The sequence below is a fragment of the Lygodium microphyllum genome, chromosome 14 (genome assembly GCF_053477565.2).
Source record: "Lygodium microphyllum isolate KBCC chromosome 14, Lygodium_microphyllum_v1.1.10, whole genome shotgun sequence".
Classification (NCBI taxonomy): domain Eukaryota; kingdom Viridiplantae; phylum Streptophyta; class Polypodiopsida; order Schizaeales; family Lygodiaceae; genus Lygodium; species Lygodium microphyllum.
In genome coordinates this window covers 148,517,329-148,537,474 of record NC_141148.1, presented here as the reverse complement: position 1 = coordinate 148,537,474, position 20,146 = coordinate 148,517,329, and the positions used below count along the sequence as shown (strand labels likewise).

Here is a 20,146-nt window from a genome sequence, read left to right as displayed (position 1 = left end):
GGAGACAGACTAAGTGGAGCACAAGTTGGAGAAAGACCGAGTGTTGGTGCTTGCAAGAGTCCAAACACAACAAGAAAGAGGACGCCAACAATGGGCAACAACACCAAGTAAGGTACCAATTACTACAAGGGCTGATGGTGGGGCAACAATCACGAAGAATAGACCAACACATAGGAAAAGGCACATAGGTAAAGGCTGATGGATGAAATCTACATTGAAAGAATGAGGATGAATTGTGGGCAACTTGTCCATTTTTAGATGTTGAAGAGTTCCCTAAAAAATTAGGGTTTTGGGGAATTCCTGAAGCTCCCTTGAACTTGTATTTTAATTAAATATGTTTTGGGCTTGTTTTAATTAAATATGTTTTGGGCTGTTTTAAATATGCTAATCAATTGTAAAGTGTGTTTTGACTCAACAAATGCATGTGAGTAAGTTCCAACTACTTATGACATTATACATTGTATGGTTTTCTCCCTAGTCACTGAAAATGTGCAAACTCCCACAAATTTCATATACGGATGAGCTTTTCCTTACACGCCAAAAAATAAAAACCTCCAACCATCACCATTTGACGTGTGTGCAAGTGCAAATACATGCAAGTGCACATACATCTCACAAATACAAGGATCTAAAACATGTGTGCAAGTGCACATACATGCACATGCACATGTGCACAAACACATTTATATATATAACATCAATTGATAATGACATTGTTTTTTTCTTCCTTCTCAAAATGGTCCTATAGTGTCCTCAATATTTATCCTCGATATAAAATTGTTGCATATAGGTGCAGATTATAAAGCCAACCTGCCATTTCCAATACAGGGCTAGAGATGGACTATACAATGTCGATGAAGTCGAAGTACAGATATGTGTACAAGGATGACCATAGGCTCAAATGTTCTTATTAAACATTGCTTCTACATGCTTGTGCCATGTCTGTAGAGCTTAAAAGCAGCCTCTGACAAAGTGGTATGTTTTAAAGAGCCTCTGGCTCTTTCATTTATGTCACTTCTTTTCTACACTTGGAAAGAACTCCCCATTATGTTTACAAAGGCGACGTCATTTTATCACAGAGTTTCAAACCCCCATTTAACTTGCGAGATAGACATCTTGTTAGAGTTGTAACTCTTCTTGTTGTCTGGCTAACCTTCTTGCTTTAAGTTGTTTCTTCATGCAGCACCTCTAAGAGCTGTAAGGGGGTAAGTAGTTAAGCTCTCCTTAAAATGAAACCTGTAATACAAGAAGTAAAATCAGACATTTGAATTCGCTTTTCACTATGCACATCGGCATGTACAAATTGTTGAAAACCATGCAGGTCCACTCTTGAGTTCACAAAACAGCATTTCACAACATCGTAACCATCAGGCACCAAACAAAACTGTACAGTTTTCTGTATGAGAGAATCATGATCTTTTGCTTGAGAGACTCACCCATAAGGCCTTTGGTTCACATCATACTTCTCATGTTACCCCTTGGACTACTTTCGCATAAATGTTCATAGCTTTGCTTCAATTTCTTCCAAGGTTAAGCCTTTTGTCTCTGGTACAAAAATTATGATGAAAAGGACAGAAAAGACACCAAGGATCCCAAAAATTAAAAATGGTACTGCTGCACCCAATGCATCCTGCAGTTCAAAGAGGAATTTGTTAAACAAAATCCAAACAATTTTGAAGTTCAAAACTGCCTCTATCAATAGGCTCACCTGCATAGGTGAGAAAACAAATGACACAATGGCATTTCCTGCAAAATTGACCAGCACAGCTATGCTCAATGCCCTTCCTCTGGTACGAAGAGGAAAAATCTCTGACAGAATCAACCAAGTGATTGGTCCAAATGATGCCTGCATAAGATCAAACGATTATAAAAAATCTGATTTATGAAGACATGAAACGTAAGTCTGACTGAAATTATGGAAATCATAGCTATGGAAAGACAAGTGTTTTAGTCTGCAAAAACTGTAACATGACATCCTGCAGATTAGACACGTTTTGGGAAGATGAAACAATAAAGTCAAGTTGGAGTCCCAGTCCCTCACCAAGCTGATCCTTCGACATGATAACCCTAAGCATGGAACATGATAAACTGTATTCTAAAGCACTTACAGTGATTGCAAGAAGGGTATGCATGATGGCCGCATTGAGAGGGATGAATCCACTTAGGAATTTGTCCTTCTCTAGACACCCTCACCAATTTAGCCTTCCACATGATAATCCAAAGCATGGAATGCAGTAAACTCTATTCTAGAGCACTTACCACCTGCAGTGATTGCAAGAAGGGCATATGTGATGGCCACATTGGGAGGAACGAATCCCTTCAGAAATTTATTCTCCTCCACGAACCACAAAGAAATGTATAATAAGAGGATTCAGAGGAAGTTGAAATAAATCAAGAAAGCAGATGAAAGAACATCCAACATTTGGATTTGGCAATTTGTGTTAACACATAATTACTGTTCTAATCACATGAAAGTCTTTTCTAAATTGGACACCTCTACCAGCTTTAGGTGTCTGGCCCTTACAGCTGTTGCTTCTAAATTATTGTCAATAAGCTGCAACATGGATCAGCAAGCACATCTTGACATAGGATGATATGAGCTAGACCCCTCATGTAGCAAATACTGGGTAGAGTACAGCATCACAAACACTTTCAAAAGTACTTGAGATGCCTATGGGATACCTAGCAGCCCAAAAGGGTCTCACACTTCCTATGGCTAGTGACACATGGGGGCTAGTAGTTAGCAACTAATTAGTTCAAATGCAAAAAGGCGAAGTCTACCAGCATTGCCAACAGTGTTTGGTGGTCCCAAATCACCATCTATGATCTTTTAAGGTTGTGCAATTGGTTTGGAGAGAAGCCTATCATTTATGAGATACTCCATCCAAAAGAATCCAACCTTGGAAGTCTCTTGGGGAGCTTTTAGCTGGCAATCATTTAGTTAAGAGCGTCACCTCCTCTAAGAGTGCAATACGATTTTCATCATTGAGGTTGGTCCACGTGCAATTGTGAGCTTGTTTGAAGGCTCCACCCAACCGCCAGTTCCTAGAGCCTACTTTGTCATGATCAAAGATGTGGGAAAATTATTGGTAGCCTCACAAGGTGGCATATCTAAAAGGCCCATTACCACTTGATCATCAGCAATGATAGCCTTTCTGTGTATGCCACATTGCTAGAGCTTTGATCATCAATCATTCACTCCCATAGAGGCCACTAGAAGCAACTCTAGAAACGCTCTCAACATCGTTGAAATCTTTGACAGTGGTTGTTTCACACTTGGGGTTGCCACAGCCTGTATTTCACCCTATGGAGCAACAAACCCAAATGGTGTTACAGTCCACCATGGCTTCTTTCCCTCCCCCCTCCTGGACTGCCTTTAAAGGCCTTGCATACATGTAATTTGAAATGCGTTCAACCCCAAATAGTCTGTTCTCGTTGTATTTTTCCTCTGCCTAATATAATTAGCTGCACACATGCACACGTGTATGGTTGTGTGTGCGTGCATGTCCACGCGCGTGTGTGCATACTTTGTTGTATTTTTCCTTTGAGTAACATAATTAGCCACAAACATACATACATTTATCCATACATCTGTGTGTGTAGAGAGAAAGAGATGGAGAGAGAGAATTACATATTTATTCATTTATTTATTTATTTATAGAGAGAGAGCCATTGCACATGTAACACATGAATGCACAAACATTTTAACTTTTACTGCCATTTCAGCTCATCAAGCTAATGCATGCCCTACAAGCTTCAACAGTCTACCTTCCAAAATAGGCAATTGCTTAAAGAATTAAATGAATCCATTTTAGATCGATATTTATTACCAAATAGAAGTTTTTTATTGGAGAGTCCTAGATATGCTTGTAAAAAACGAGCAATTAGAAAGGTTATATAAGAACATGCTTCTTCTCTTTGCAATGGTGACTCATGAACTTAACAGAACAAAATCTATGTTGTAAGCAGCTGAATTACAACAGTCTGAAAATCTTAACATGAATGAACACCATGTACTCACTTGATAGCAGCCCACATACAGAAACAATGCAATGACAGCAAGTGCAGCGACACCATCAGCATAAGCATAGTAAATAGCCAGCATAAATACTGAAACAGTCTGCCAAACAAAAACAAAACAATTTGATCAGTCTGGTTAACAATTACAGCCAAGCCTCGTTAGGCCTTATGACATTAACAAGAAAAAATTTTGCGAAGTTTACAAAAGTTTGATACTTACAAGCCCTGATGCACCTGAAAGAAGGATTGGTCGACGACCAAGTGTATCCACTTTCCACACAGCTAGCAATGTCATGAACACCTGTAAGATCAAGAACATTTCTTACAATACAGTTTGAGATGCATGCAAAGCCATTCAACCTTGCTTACAATACACGCAATAGACAGCTATACATACAGGAACTGATAAGGGTTAAGGTTGGATGATAGAGCAACATGCCAGCATTGAAAAAAGGCACTACACATATAGGAAGTGATGAGGGTCAAGGGGGGATGATCATCGTAGCATGGAATGGGGAACGGGAATGGAGATAGGGACGGGGTTGGGGTCGGGGGATGATTAAAAGCAAGGAATGGGACGGGGATGGGACGCAGGAGGGAATGGCATACATAAATAGCATTTGAAAATGTATGCATGTGATGTGGTGGATAGATGTGAGGGCATAGTAATAGGGGATGCCCATTTTGTAGCTTCCTATCCCAGTCCCATCCCCATGTTAGAGCCCCCTCTCATGGTAACAAGGGATGGCAATTTATTATTCTTGTCCCCATGGGCCCATCCCTATCCCCAAAACCGGTCCCATGTTACTGTGTGGGTGAATGTATACTACCAAAGAACATACTAAAAAACCACCCCCTAAAAGATACCCACTCCACCCCCAAAAAGTAGGGGACGGCCGGGAGGGGGGGGATGGCTGTTGGGGACGGGACAAGGGATGTCCCCGTCCCATTTTGGCATCCCCATTCGGCCCAACCATTCGGGACAGCATTCCCACATTTCGGGGCCTCGGGATGGCCGTTCCTTGTTACTATGGGGATGATACAGCAGCATTCAAACAAGGGAACTTCATACACACATGTGTGCATGTGTCCATGCATGCATCATGCTTGTCATGAAGCAAGATAAAACCTCTATTCAATATCTCAAATAATAGAGGCAATTAGCTCAGTCAATAGAATGCCTCAGTTATCCGATTCAAATCTGTGATTGCCTTGGCCAAAACCCAAAGGTAGTCCATTGGTCATTGGTTTCTATTATATAACATTTTTGTCAAGGTCATTGGTCATTGATATCTATTATGTAAAATTTTGGTCAAATGGGCCAACTTAATGGAGGGAAGGAATTAGCCAAGTCCCCATCCTTGCTCCAGCTATAGTATTGATTTGGAAAATGTAGGACTCAAAAAGCCAAACAGTGGAAGAGCCAAAACTTATTCTGTGAAAGCAGACATAAAAATGGTTTGGATTGAATTGATGAAGATTTGGCATGACCATGAAAAGATCAAGGGGTTGATTCTCAAAAGGATGTACTATTTTTGGGGTTGGTTCTCCAGAAAACTTCTATGATAAAGGTTTTATTTAAGTGTCTAATGCATCTTTAGTGTACAGATTTGCCATCAAAATGGAATGACTTACCTTGCATGAGTTTATGTGCCATGGATGGAGAGCACAGAATTAGATAAAGGAAGGAAGATAAAAAGTTTTATTAACTTCTTAGAAAGGCCAAAAGCCCATGAGACATTTAAAGGCATGTTTGCCTAGCCCATGAAATTTGGAGATAGTCATAAGTCTCTATGAGCTTCATACCTTCTCTCATCAAGTCACCTTCGAGATGTGATTGTTTGGTGTTGCCCCATTCTCCTGCCAGAAAAATATCAACAAGATGGAGCAATTATAGAGCGACATTTACCTTGTTGGGAAGGACATTACACGAGAGCATATGGTGGTCACATTGCTTAACATTCCTCCCCCCAAGTATGATCTTTTACGCCACTTTGCTCGTCGTCATTTGCATTATAGGCTGATATGGGAAGAGCTAATGTCCATGGTCTCTATCTAATGGCCAAGTTTCTATCCCAACCAACCACCATGGGCTCTAGGTTTCAACACATACACATTCTATTGCCTTGCAAGGTCTCATGGCCTCTAGGTGTTCGAAAGAGCTCAGTACATGTCATAGGCATCTTATTGCCTTCGGCATAGGACTCAAATAGACAATGCCAAGTAAGTTATGTCACCTAGAACAATGAGCTTGCCACAGAGTGCCTTCAAGAAGAGGCGTATCCTATGACAAGGTAGGAAACAATGGCCAACGACAATAATCTAAGGTGGAGTGACCAATCTTGCCACAACAGTGCACCTAGTTGTCCATGTCGCAACCTAATGAAAAGATGCCATAGCATTGGTGTGGCAAACGTGTAGTCAGAGAAGGGAGAGAGCGAAACACAATCCTCTTGAATGTCACAACAGAATTGAGCGAAGGAATTTAAGTTGACAATGGCCTTGCCATTCCCTGCAACCTATGTTCCTCACAAAAAATAAGGATATTTGACTCCAAGAGTACCTCTGCACTAATACCATGTAAGGAAAGAAAGGGGCTTTGCAATGGAGATAACAAAGTGTACAACAAACATCAATAATGAATGAACTCAAAAACACAGAATGGAAGAATGAGGAATGAAATCAGATTATGATACAACCTCGAGCCGCCTTGTATCTAGGACAAAGGATGAGGGGTGAGCCAAGGAATCAGTGATGATGAAGTGGCTCAAGATTATTGCATCATCCCGTGTGATGAAGGACAGTGGCACCCATGAAAGGAGGGAAATTCAGTCCTTTAGGCAATGGAATGTTGAACAAGGAAAGCAACACCAAATGATTGTGGACAACAATGAAGGGAGTGAAATACAATCCTCTGTACTGATCTCCAAGGGGAGCAACAAAATGCAGATGTCAGCCGGCTGGGAAAGCTTTCAAGAAGGCGAACAACTTCTGTTGAAGGTGCTAAACAGGAACAGTAGCAGAAAATGCAGCAGCACCCCTCAAATAAGGTTGATGACAGCACCAGATAGGACAAAAACTGCTGGAGGCAGCTCCTGCTTGCTGGACAGCAGCCAGGTTGTGAGGGCAACAGCAAAGGGTAACTAGGTAGACCTCCTGCTAACAAGGCAGCGGCATGGGCAGAATGGGCAGACCTGTTTTGACTGCTAGGGCAGCAATCCGCTATTCCCCAAAGCATAGGGGAGGTGATTTGAGGAATAGAAGAACACTCAAAGAAGTGGAGCGTCGATAGTTGAGAATGATCTCAAAATGAGAAACTGGGATGCCCACAACATGTCCTTTTATTTTTGGACATTTGTCTTTGTTCGTATAAATAAAGCCTTTTAACATACATAAAGCTTTTAAACTAGGATTTAATGTATGAGAATTAAGTGTAAATAAAAGTCCTGATTTTGGTGGCTCAATTGGCCTATCAGAGTGGGCTTCTCCAAAGATTGGAATGGCACCCTGAGGAGTGGGTTTGGAGAGAGCCCTTTGAAGAGAGACCCAAGGGTGTCCCCTTTTCAGGTAAACCACCAAACTAGGGAGGAGAATAGGAGCAATGCCAATTTCTAATCTCAACATTGGATTGAACAAGGCGTATCACCAGCTCTCCTAGTTGTTTAGAAGATAGGATGATAACTTTAGACCCAAAAAGATTTCACTCTTTTTGTGGTCAGCAATGCGCAAGAGCTTAGCAAAGTTGAGACTTGACTTGGTTATGATAGGGATCCAAATGCTTGTATCAGATGTGGAGAACCAAAGGAGACACTAAGACATTGCATATGGGACTGCCCTAGGACTCGAGTTTTTTAGGAGAGCCCTTAGGATGGTTTTTCATTCCACAGCAAGTTACCGAACTAGCAATCACGGTAATCTCCAAGTTGTGAGCCCTACATTGAGCCAATGTGGAACATTAGGAGCTCTATCTAGGTTTTCAATCATTCTCATCAATTGCTACCCGTCTACAACTAGGTGAACCCTTCTCGCCCTGCATTTTGGTCATGGACAGCTGCATTTTCACAGTCATACCTCATGCTAATCTGCATTTAGCATCTACAGCAGGTTGCATTTCCAGTTTACAAGATTCTACACTCAGATATTCAGTCACATCCTACCCCGGCTGGCCTTGAGCTGCTATGTTTCATCACCCCCAGCTCAAATCAGCATCATCTTCACCAGATTTGGTGGTACCACTGCACTCAAGTTTTGTACACAAAGGACGACATTCTCTCTCAACCTACTCCCACAAGAGTCTGTGGTTGTTGGACATCTCCGCTTCTTGAGCATCATACTGTATCATCTTATTCAAACAGTCATTATGCAGCATTCATTCATTCATCAGATTCTACTTCTGTGTTTTGCATTTTTCTGTCTGAGTGATTGGGCTTCGTTTGTGTTTATATGTTTTGTGTTTTCCCAATGCAAACCCTAGCAAATCTTCACACATACTTCCTTATGCCCTCACCTATTGCATTTTCATCTCCTTTAGGTCTAGTCTACTTCACCTGCTTCATTCTTGGCGGTATTGCTGCAAGTTCTGTACATAGAGGACAACACTCCTTCAGTGCGCTCCCGTGAGAATCAGTGGTTGTTGGACAGCTCTGCTCCTTGAGCACCCACATCTGGATCTCATTCATTCATTCATTTCAGCATATTCCAGCATTCATCATTCATCCATCTTCTCCCTCTTTTTGAATTTTGCGTTCTTGTCTGAGTTCACTATGATTTAGCCGTGTTTGTACACTATGTTTTCTCTGCAAACCCTAGCCCATGTTCATAGCCTCATTCAAATGATTCTAATATACTCACCTTAAGCATAACTATGATCAAAAACTTTTTGCAGATTTGAAATCAAAATGCTAGATTTGAGTCAACTGAATATTACGTTCAACTTGCCTATGCACTCTGAGATGAGTTCCTCACATTTATCGACTGCAAAGTGAACAAGGAAACATGTGTGTGCATCATCTTGACTACTTTGAGATGTAACTTTGGTTGTGTATTTTGTTGAAGGGACACTACATCTTCTTATAACATTTAAAGACATTGATAAATTTGTAGCATTTCTTCTAGAACCTTTACCTTGAAAGCTGAAAGAATCACAGAAACAAGGGTTGCATTAGAAGCAGCTGAAAATCCTGCACTCTGGAAAATTTTAAGGAAGATGTACGTGAGCTACAATACAAATGTTGTAAGAGAATATGCACCCTTCATTTTGAAGAAAATCAAACATACGGCTTAACTAGATGGAAAGCTCTATAGCATGTTAGCACTTACCTGAAAAACTGCAGCTGCATAATATAATACACTTGGTTGGCCAGTGAACTGAAATTATCCATAAAGTTTAGGAAAAGGTTAGGCTACCAATGTGCATATCCAGAATTAAACAGACTTTACCAAATGCTTCGAGAACTTCATTGCATAATCAAACCTGTTGGAAGAAAACAAGGCCAACTGCTATTATGAGAGCCTTTAGGCTTTTGCCTCTGAAAACCTCTCCAAAACTTGCCATTACTTCTTCTGCATAAACCATACGCAGGGACTGATATGTTTCCTCTAGTTCTGCATCAATGGCAGCTTGTTGCACATGCTTTCCCCTTAGTCTACGGATGGCTTTAGCAGCATTCTCTCTTGATTGCTGAAGATCACCTCTGCCCTCACATGCACACAGCAAGAGCCACCGTGGTGATGAAGGGAGCCACCACATCCCGATACCCATGATAAAAGCCAGAGGAGCTCCAATAGCATACATAATACGCCAGCCACCCACTGCATTTACTTCCACATACCCTACACCATAGCCAAGCTGAAAAATAGAACAATAGGGTAATCAATGACATTCACTTTTACCAAAAGCCACTCAATTAGAGCTTGAGCAACATTTACCAGCATTCCAGTAACTATCATGACTTCTTTCAACGAGATCATGGTACCACGTATTTGAGAAGGGCAGGTTTCTGCGATATACATAGGAGCACCGTGCATAGTCTGCCAAAATATATGCACCCCAAATTATCTCTCTGGATTAGGAGAAAAAGGATTTTTGTTTGGCATTTTTTTGATTGTAATCAGTAGAAAAATTAATTGGCATCCAAATCACCCACAATAAATATTATAATAGCACTTAACTAAAGTAAACAGACTTATTGATTCACGTCATCACTGGCAACCTTCACTATCCAGTCTACCTATGCAACATGGCAACCCCAATGTATTTTACCTATGATGATGACTCCGAACTTGTATGCATTGCTGCTCAGAAGCACTTGCCTACTTGTCTTGGCTGCAATTGTCACTTGCAACCACTCATATTTGGCAGTAATCAGTGTATGTTAGTGTCATGTAACCCACTTGGAAGTCATAGCACGAGAAGGTTAGCACTATTGCACTCTCATTTGCAATGAAGGTTAGCTTCATATAATCTGGCATACAATAGAAAGCCATTGGCCCGTAGTACCTATTGAGAAGTCAGGCTCAAAAATCCTATCCATCCTACTCCTCACTCAACACTATCACACTTGTTGCTATGGCCAAGAATGCCTTTACAAATAAAATGTGTTTTAGTGGATCAAATTTCACTACTTGGCATAACCTAATGCAACAAGGGCTTGGAGTCTCAAGGCCTTTGGAACCTAGTCATTGGTTCAGAGCCTACGTCAAACCCTCAACTACCCACCCTGACCATATTCGTCAATGGAGATCTCACAATGCTACAACAAATGTCAAGTTAATGCAAGGGCTGCTTCAGTAGTTTCACTCACAATTGCAGCACTTTCCCCTAGCATTTGATCATTGGAGTCACCTTCTTTATTGCTATACGGCGAGAGATCGAATCTGACATATGAATCTGGAATATGAGCTGCAGAAGTTTTCTATTAAGGAAGGCGATGATTTGAAAGTTAAATTGGCTGAATATATGCGTTTACTTGCCGAGTTTGCCACTATTGGCTCCCCGAAAACGACGACGATCAAGTTACATTCTCCTTGAATAAGCTACCTTCTAAATACCTCAACTTTATGCAGCACATCATTTTGTTGCTTTGATTGCTAATCTTCTATGATTTTGAATGTCACTTCTTGCATTACACAAGGCTACATGGTCAAGTCCACAAGGAGTCCTCCTCATTTTCATATTGAAAACAGACTCTGGTATCCACTTCTACAAAGGGAAACACTAGAGGTGGCAAGAATACTCAAGCTAGGACGACAAATTAAACCAAGGGTGACACCCCTATCTCAAATGAAACCAAAGACACTAAAGAAATTAAACCCATCTAGTAGCAACTCCCTAAATCACACATTGCCAAAGATCAAGCCATGCAGCCGAGGAGAATCATACTAAGGCCCAAGGTCTCTCTACTAAGAAACAACAAGCCACAATTGCCTCCATGGGCGGTACTCCCCCTTGACAATCGAGTGAAACTACAGCTCCCACTACTACCTATCTACTCCTCCTAGAGCACATGCCACTAAACATGTGGCACACGAACCACCTCATTTTGTCCTACCTTGCAAGTCTCCTAAAGGTTTGGGTGAGTGGTCTACTAACCTCACTCCGTTAGACTTCTCACAAGTAGCACTTGGTGCATCCATTCAAAGGTTCCCCCTGCACCCCCATCTAGGACCATTTCCCCATTGAGGATCCCTATCCCACCTCACCACAACTTTCATTGGCAACGACCTACCGATGGACGTGTGCATTAGTGGCCCCCCCACTTATGCTAGCATCTCTTTAGGTTCCTTAGGATCCTTTTCTTCAATAACTTGGCCTCTCTAGGTTGATCACTCGGGCTCCCTTGGTAAGATAACCAGCACCTCTGCAAGTCATGATAGGCCACTCGACAACCAATGTACACTCTTTGTCCAATGCCCTAACTACTTTGGGATGGGACGCCTTGGGGTAAAAATGGGCTTGAGCTTTTCTTACAATCCCCTTCTGGTTCTAGTTTCAAGCCTAAAAGGGAATGTTGAGCTAAAAATAGCATTATAAAGTTATAAGCTCTCTATTATAGCCCCAAAACTCAAACACTACTAAACTTCCTTTAAAAAGTATTGTGATCTAAAGTGTCTATGTCCCATTAGAAAGACCCTTATTTGATCCTCTCATCTATAAATAGACAAGCTGCCCAACATTCAGCCCATCCTTGTTTTGCAAGTCGCATTAGTCTTTACACCCTTCTCTCTTGTTGTTGGCATTTGGTTTTCAACCTTCAGCCCATCCCCATCACCTATCTAGCCCTTGCCAACTACAACTATCTTTACTCCACCCCCTAGCTCATTGTCTATTATCATTACTCTACTATTTGGAGTCACTCCACAACTACATTAACAGGTAACTTGTTGACGTAGATTGTTGCCGCCCTATGTCCTAATCATCAACCTACATTTACTACATGTGCAAGCCGCCCGATAGCAAATCATCCTTTCTTAGGTATTGCCTGATTATTCCAACCTCCAATGAATCGGTAATTGACTGCCAATATATTTGGGTGGCATATTATTGAGTTTTGCCACATCCAACCTCTAGACTATTGCATTTTAGTAACAAGCCTGCCACCCTTTCACTATCAACATTCCTTTAGCTCTAATTGGTGGTTAGAAACCTCATGATACATAGCCACCATGTGAGTAGGGGATCTACCCTATTAGAGGAGGAGGATTCCTCTCAACTGTGGGGGTGACGCTTAAGTACCTTTAATTGATGTGCTTGGGTTTCTAGGTGGGAAAGAGGTGTAATCTTGGGCCAGATTGCCCTTGGCCTTTGAGCAACACTGTCTACCAAATCATAAGACTCCAAGATGCAAGCATCATTACATGCCATATATGGTAATTCTCCCCATCAAGCTTTTGATCGAAAAGAAGAGTTGGCAACACAAGGAGCTTACGGTCCGTAAGTAAAACACCACATCAATTTCAATCGACATTGTAAGAAGAATGGCCTACACAAAAACAAGGACAACACCCTCTTACTCCGCATACGATGCCAATGTTTGCTAGGGCTTCCTTTGCTCATCCTCAAAGAGTTTCACCCACCGAAGGCAATGAAAACTCAAAATCTGCAACGAACGACTGAGAATACAGTCTTTCCTCCTCCACAAACAAGGACCTACAAAAAACACCAACTTCACTCCTCTATGCACAACCTGTTCACTGCAGCCTCCAAAGGCTGAAAACTGAGTTTTGTTGTTGAGAATCCTCTCGATCAAGTCTGCCCACGATCAATCAACCCTTCTATGCTGCTCTAATACCATGTCAAAGTGCAACGAATGCAAAAGCGTATGGACAAGACTAAAACAAAATGAACATGAGAGAAAGGAAGAGAGAAAAGACACAAAAGAATGCAAAAACCAGCAGTCAATGAATGCTGAGATGAAGAGGGCAGATATACAGGCTGTCAATGTATCTCCTTGTGTTGTATCTCTCTCACCAGCACTTGAAAAGCAAGTAAGGAGGACACACTACCACCTAGGCCTAAATAGGAGGACATAATGCAATAAAATAATGCAAGCGGCCTACAAAACTAGCCGACTTGATCAAAAAGATGCCAACTACAACAAAATGAATAAAACAATCAAAGACTCATCCTCCAATTGCCATGTGACATCATCATTTGCTTGATAAATCTACTAGTACATTGTGTCTGCTGAAAATGCCCATTGGCTGACAAGAATGATGAATACTACCCTCCAAGAGTACCTTCGAGAGAACTAGCTGCACCAATGGTAACTTGAGAAATGCTAGTCCAACAGATAACTAATCTCTAACAAATTTGCCCTATAAAAGCCAAGATGCACAAGTGGAAAGAGGAATAATATCTTGATCAATGTCAAGGATATTTAAATCAAATAAGGGAGGCTCCACAATCCACTAGACAAAAGGGTATCTTGGAAAAGTGGGCTCTACCACTTCTAGTTGAGCTATTAGATGTCGATGGCAACTTAGCAAGGGAGGTGAAGGTCACATCCAATCCATCTTCAAGAGAAACAAAAATTGCTCGAGGACCAAAGCCTGTGGGAGAGATGGTAGACCATAAGACAACCAATTGTGGTGAAAGCAAATCAAGGAGCCCTCAACTAATCTCTTGAAGCCGTGTGACCAATATCAATGCTATTCAATGCGAGTATGAAGGAGGGTTAGAAGTGCCCTAATGTGCTCGAATTCCTAGGTGGAAAAAACAGTTGGGTTTTGGATGGACAACCCTTGCCCTTGAGCAACACTTGCCATCAAAATGGCTAGACTTTTAGCAAAATTGACAATTCTTATTTTTCTTAAGGACATTTTGCCAACCCAACTTTAATCCTAGAGGGGAACCACTCTCGTCTTCACTGCCCATTGGATCTTTTTGTTCTTTCTACCCTCTTCTTCCTCCCTTTCTATCATGAAAGTCAAAGCCCCTTGTCCACAAGGACCCCTCAAAATGGCAAGTCGGATGTCTTGGTAACCTACACAAATGACCTGGTGAAACACAAAAGTTAACATTCAAATTCATGGGTGGATGATTGGGATTGTGAGATAAATTACCATATGATTGAAATGTTCAACTTGTTCATGAGTAAAGCAACCTAATTATAGTCCAACTTTGGTGGGACAATTGTAGCGAATTTGGCAAGTAAATGTCAATACTCTGTCAACTTGACAATAAAGTTGTCCCTCTCATCATCAAAGTTGATACATTGAATATGATCACAAGGCATGCATAATTGACCAGATGTGCACAATGCCCAAATGCAAGATTAAAACATTCCAATTGTAGGTGAAACTTAGGCATAAGACCCTACATGAGCTCAAATTGGTTGTCATTTTTGCTCTTCCAAAAGCAAAGTACCTCACATGACCAAGTATAAACTCTAACATAAGAAGTTCAACTAGTGTCATGTGGCATTATGGTCTTGCTATAGGGGACAATACCCCATCATCTTCCACTTATTTTTTTATCTAGATACAATTTCTCAGAGTGTTCACCATAATTCTTCAAGAAGGTTCTTCTCAATTAGGACACTCAACTAGCAAGATTAATCTTCTCTCAATTGGGGGAGAATAAACCATTCAAGGTGCAAGTTTAAATTCGCCATCACAACCATGCCTATCAACAAGTTCATACAATTCTTTTACAAGCAAAAATGCTCCATCACATACACTTGTATCTTCACTTTCATTTGAGCATAAGTTTGATGCTTTAAATTTTAAATTCCTACCCTTACCTTCTATTTATCTACTCATTTACGTTTTTCAACAACAAATTCACAACCTTTTCTTAAACACACAATTGAGTATCCATTGTTAGCACATGTTTTTAAATCCATACATAGATTATAGGGCTTTTTTAGCTCCCATTACTCATCTCCAAGTGCGTGCCACCTTACACCTTGATGCTTTGTCACCAAGAATGCCTCCTATGCACAATGCACCTCACACTTACTCGAAAGTGAGTCACACTCTATCCACTAGTCCAATTATGTGGGAAATTCTTCTCCAACACATTGTATCACTCTCTGTGATGGATCCAAAGCACGAATCCCCCTTTTGAGCTGAGGATCCACCCACCTCATTCAAGGAAAAAGGCAATAATAACTAGCCACCTAAACAAAGACGTTCTAGCCACATGTGCCTACAAGGAATAGATATTGTACTTTTTGCTACAATGTCAACCATGTCGATGATAATTGTTGTTCCAAGGCCAAGGGTATTCATCCCCCATCTAAAATTAAACCTTCGAATAACAAGGATATTCTACCCACATCGCAAATCAAGTCGTTGCGTAAACCAACCTAAGCCCCATTAGACAATGGTAGCGCCACTCTATGGCACTTGAAAGGGGATTCTCTCCAAGGCAATAGTGCAATTTCTCCACCCTATGGCATCCAACTTTCTCAATGGCTTGGCAATGGTACCGTGAATTGCAGATATCTCCCTCAATCAATACCTTATGGCTTGTCTAGCTCATTTGGCTATCATCCATCATTAGACTAGATTATTAGAATTCCTATACCCTTAGGATCCTTCAACTAGTCAAGCTACACTCTTATAGGTTAAGTTAAGTTCGACTTTCCTTAGGCCAATCTAGCTAGAGCTTTACACTCCTTTAGTCAAGCCCATATGCTATTATAGGTTAAGCTAGACTAAGCCTTTCATTACTCCTTTTTCTTTTCTTTTATCACACTCCATTCAAAACTTTTCCTTTACTTTTGTTGCACACTTAAATCTACTCAACTTTAGTTAAGTACCAAAATCATCTCAATATTAAACATCCAATATACAAGTTCCACCTTCTCTTTTCATAATTGCAAGTTGAGTTTTGCGTTTCACTTAAGGAATAATATTGCAAGAATCTTTTGGTACCTACATGTTGGGTTTTGTATTTCAATTGAGGACTAATGTTGCAAGATTCTATTGATTCTAATTGAAACAAGCATGGATCTTTATTCCTTGCTTAGTGAGCTTGCCTTCACATCTTTCATCCCTCAATGTGTTCCAAGAGTTCAAATGATGTCATTCCATATGCTTGCCTTCACATCTTTAATCCCTCAACGTGTTCCAAGAGTTCATATGATGTCATTCCATATGCCACATAGGATCCTCCAAATCTTTCAGTATAACTTGCACTTCAAACCTACCATATAATAATATTTGTGACAATCATTCAAGTATTATCAAGAGAATGTGAGCATTTGATAAAGAGTAGTTGTATCTCTTCAAGAAAGCATCTTGTAATGTTGCCATTATGGATCATAAAGTGGTCTCCTAATTGCTTTCTCCATAGTTGTAGATGCAAATGATGTACTCTTATCCTTGTATTCTAAATGTATAACATACATGCAAATTCACCTTCCACTATCTTACGAAGTGTCTCAACACTTTTATAAGGCTTTTGAGGATTTAAGCCATTATAATAGAACTCACTTTAAATCATTATTGTCATGTGTAACGGCAATAAAAAATTTTAAATGGGCATAAAACATGAGATATGCTAAGTGTGTGGTTTGCCATCAACTATTCCTACTTGGTTGAAAACCCTTACTCCTTTAATGACAAATTCTTGTGCATATGTTGAAGCTTCAAAGATTCTAACACAACATGTATGGAACATATTCCATAAACACACAAGATATATTATAAAGATTATTTGAATGTATAGCCCTTCCTCGTCATATTGATATATCAACTCATGAAAACAAATAATTATAGGTTCTATGTAAATATATTGCAAGCAATGAGGTTGAAAAAGTCACTTACAATCCCAATACCAAGACCATAGACCATTCTTCCTACCATCAACACTGCAAAGGTGGGTGCTAAAGATTCACATAGCGCTCCCACAATGTATAGAAGAGAAGAGATGATCAATTCCCTTCGTCGACCTTCAAAGGTGGAGACAAGAACAAAAAAATGATAGTCACTAGAAACACTTCAACAATAAACCAAGGTGGGAAATGGGACAAGCTCGTATACCAAGATAATTCTCAACTGCAAAAGCCAATGCTGACCCCACAAGAGCTCCGTATTGTGAACCACTTGACTGCATCGATGTAAACAATTAAATAACTCCACCAGCACAATACAAATTCCAATAAACTTGAAAACATTCACAGCTTCTACTTCACTTGAAAACCATCAAAGCCACTTACCACAAGCCCTATCTCAATAGATGACAAGTTGTACCAGTCAGTTCCACTTAAGGTAGAAGACTGCCAAAATAATGAAGCATTGACGCATCAGCCTTCAAACCACAACCTCCACCCCACCAAAAAAAAAAGGTGCACACACAAAAGAGCAATTTAAACTCCTGAGCATGCTGTAAAGTAATGCAAGCGAAGTATATACACAAGTGTCCGATATAATCCAATGTCCAGAACAATGCATATACCTCTATGGATAGACTGGCTACTGAAGTAGAGCCGATATCGTAGCCATAGAGCAAACCTCCTAAAGCAGGAAAGAAAAACCTGGTTGTTCGGAGCACCAGAAATATTAAATGCACCACAGATAGTATACTATTGGAATGCATAAAATGGCAAAGCACAAAACATGACAAGTAGAGCTAAACAAAGTTATCAACACATTAAATCAGCTGAAGTAAGCATGTCATCAAGATTGTATGTGTTTTAGACCCACACTTGGAGTGCTGTAAGACTGTTTGAGAATATGAAAAAAATTTGGAAAATCAGCTGTACAACATGTGATACAAAACATTTGACCCAAGTCCAAAAGGACGGAGCTCTCTCTCACCTACTCAAAAAAGTGAGATTGGCACAACCTTAAATCCATATGCTATTAAAAATTTCATGATAACCGACCCAATACATTTGCTGGCAGGAAACTGATAGGTTCCACAATGCAAAAGCTCAACTAGAATTCATTGCCCACGATCACTTAGTCAAAACCTGACGAGGTTTTTATAGGAGTCAAGAGATGTAAACAAGTTACAAAGCAGCCCTTGAAATTCAATTGAATATCACTTACGGTAGCACGATACTGAGAAGCCCGAGTGAAGCTGCTTCCTTAGACGACAATAATGGAGCTTCGATTTGATGATAGCCATACTGTTCAATGTCGCCATTATTATGGTCCTGAGAGGAGCAATGATGACCAATTTTACTATTCCACTTAGCATTGTTCTTGTTGTAATGAACGTCGTCGTTCTAAAGAAAAACGTGTTGATCTTATCTCGAAGGGAGCAGTAGGAAACAATTTAGCAGTGAAAGGCAAGAAACGGAGGGAAGGGCGTCTAAGGGAGAACGGCAAAGCCAAGGCGCCAAACTGCGGATGGTATGAAAAGGGGTCAAAAGAGAACATACCTGTTTAGCCATAGCTAGGGTTTGCAGAAGGTCCACTGGCAAGCGAAGAACGGAGACCCGACGGCGAACAAATAGTCAGCGGAAGGAGAAGAAGGAGGAGGAGGACGAGGAAGCACAAGAAGAGCGCGACATGATGGCCGCGCCAACTCGGGGGTGATCAAAATGCAATAAATGTGGACATAAATGAGCAAGCTTACACGTGAAGCTTATTGGACGCATTGTACGACATAATTTACGGCTACTGCCGGCTCTATCGCCTCGCAAGTTGTGATTGGGTTTGATGCCACGGCATCTAGCCTAGCGGATCATTCATTCATTTGTTCTTGTGGGCCGGTACTAATAACTATCTAGACTAGATGCCGCTCAGGCCCCCCCCCCCCCATGCACTCACTCCACCTTTTGTTTTTTTAAGCTTTACCTAATACCATGTTAAGTGAACTTTCCATTTTGACTATACTCTTCCTAACATTTAACAAGTAAAGTGAGTATTCAATTGAATTTTACTGCACTTTTTCCGAAAGTTTACTCGCTAATGTCGTGAAAAATGTTCTCACACTTCAATGAACCATGGGAGGTCATATCCAAGCTTATTTTTTATGGAATTAGGTAGGACTTTAGCTGGAGAAATTTTAACATAAAGCATGATGGTTTTGGACTCTACAATATTGCTTGCTTGATGGGGGGCAACCAGGTAGGAAAATTCTTGTTAGACTAAAGACTTTACTCATCCAACGTGTCCCTAAAACTTTTTGTATGCAAGAGAAATTTTAATATACTATTATTATATTTTCGCAACAAAAATCTTGAAAAATATCATCTCATATTGTGTTCAATTAATTAAGTCAGTAGGATTGACTAGTCTTCCTTTAAAGTTTAGTCAGCAATGTGAGCCTTGGATTGAATTAGCTAGACTTTTTTAAAGCCTAGCAAGTAAAGTGAGCCCATAATGTGTAGAAAGAGATTAAGGTGAGTAACTGTGCCATTCAATAGGACTAATCATCTTGAAGAAGGGGATTTTGTTAAATAAGTGACAGTTCTAATCCGTTAGGAGGGGAGCTTCCAACTAGAGACATTGAGGGAAACTTAAGGTCTTTCCATGAAAAGGAAAAGGGAGTATTAATTGCATAACACAAATATAAGATGTTGAAGGTGTTAAACATAACCCTAGTAAATGACAAGTCTTAAGTTTCTTTCACTAATAAGGCCCCAATAAAAATTGCTAGTTAAATTAAATCATGTAAACTAATGCCCTAAAATTATTCAAGTAGACTTAACTAAGCTCACTAGGC

The 20,146-nt window shown here is 40.4% G+C and overlaps 1 protein-coding gene across 2 annotated transcripts; it reads right to left on the bottom strand.

Moving 5' to 3' along the window:
• Positions 1-668: 668 nt before the first annotated feature.
• Positions 669-19,104, bottom strand: LOC148026219 (D-xylose-proton symporter-like 3, chloroplastic). Of its 2 annotated transcripts, XM_087693497.1 has the most exons (15): positions 18,858-19,097; positions 18,523-18,629; positions 17,927-18,005; positions 17,688-17,747; positions 17,512-17,578; positions 17,296-17,420; positions 9,949-10,050; positions 9,494-9,868; positions 9,340-9,387; positions 9,145-9,207; positions 4,241-4,321; positions 4,022-4,120; positions 1,709-1,846; positions 1,437-1,630; positions 669-1,236 (listed from the first exon to the last, which is right to left on the bottom strand). In XM_087693497.1, exons 1-14 carry the CDS (start codon positions 18,867-18,869, stop codon positions 1,502-1,504), a joined length of 1,485 nt encoding a protein of 494 aa, XP_087549623.1. In that variant the 5' UTR covers positions 18,870-19,097; the 3' UTR covers positions 669-1,236; positions 1,437-1,501. The 2 variants fall into 2 exon arrangements, with proteins under 2 accessions (XP_087549623.1, XP_087549624.1); XM_087693498.1 differs by lacking the exons at positions 669-1,236; positions 1,437-1,630 and adding an exon at positions 2,109-2,262 and having other exon boundaries at positions 1,708-1,846; positions 18,858-19,104.
• Positions 19,105-20,146: the final 1,042 nt, after the last annotated feature.

Coding starts and splice junctions, on each gene's coding strand:
- LOC148026219 (XM_087693497.1), bottom strand. Junction 4,121..4,240: donor TTTCAGGTGCATCAGGGCTT/GTAAGTATCAAA, acceptor TTTGTTTGGCAG/ACTGTTTCAGTATTTATGCT. Junction 1,847..4,021: donor TGTATGTGGGCTGCTATCAA/GTGAGTACATGG, acceptor GATCTTATGCAG/GCATCATTTGGACCAATCAC.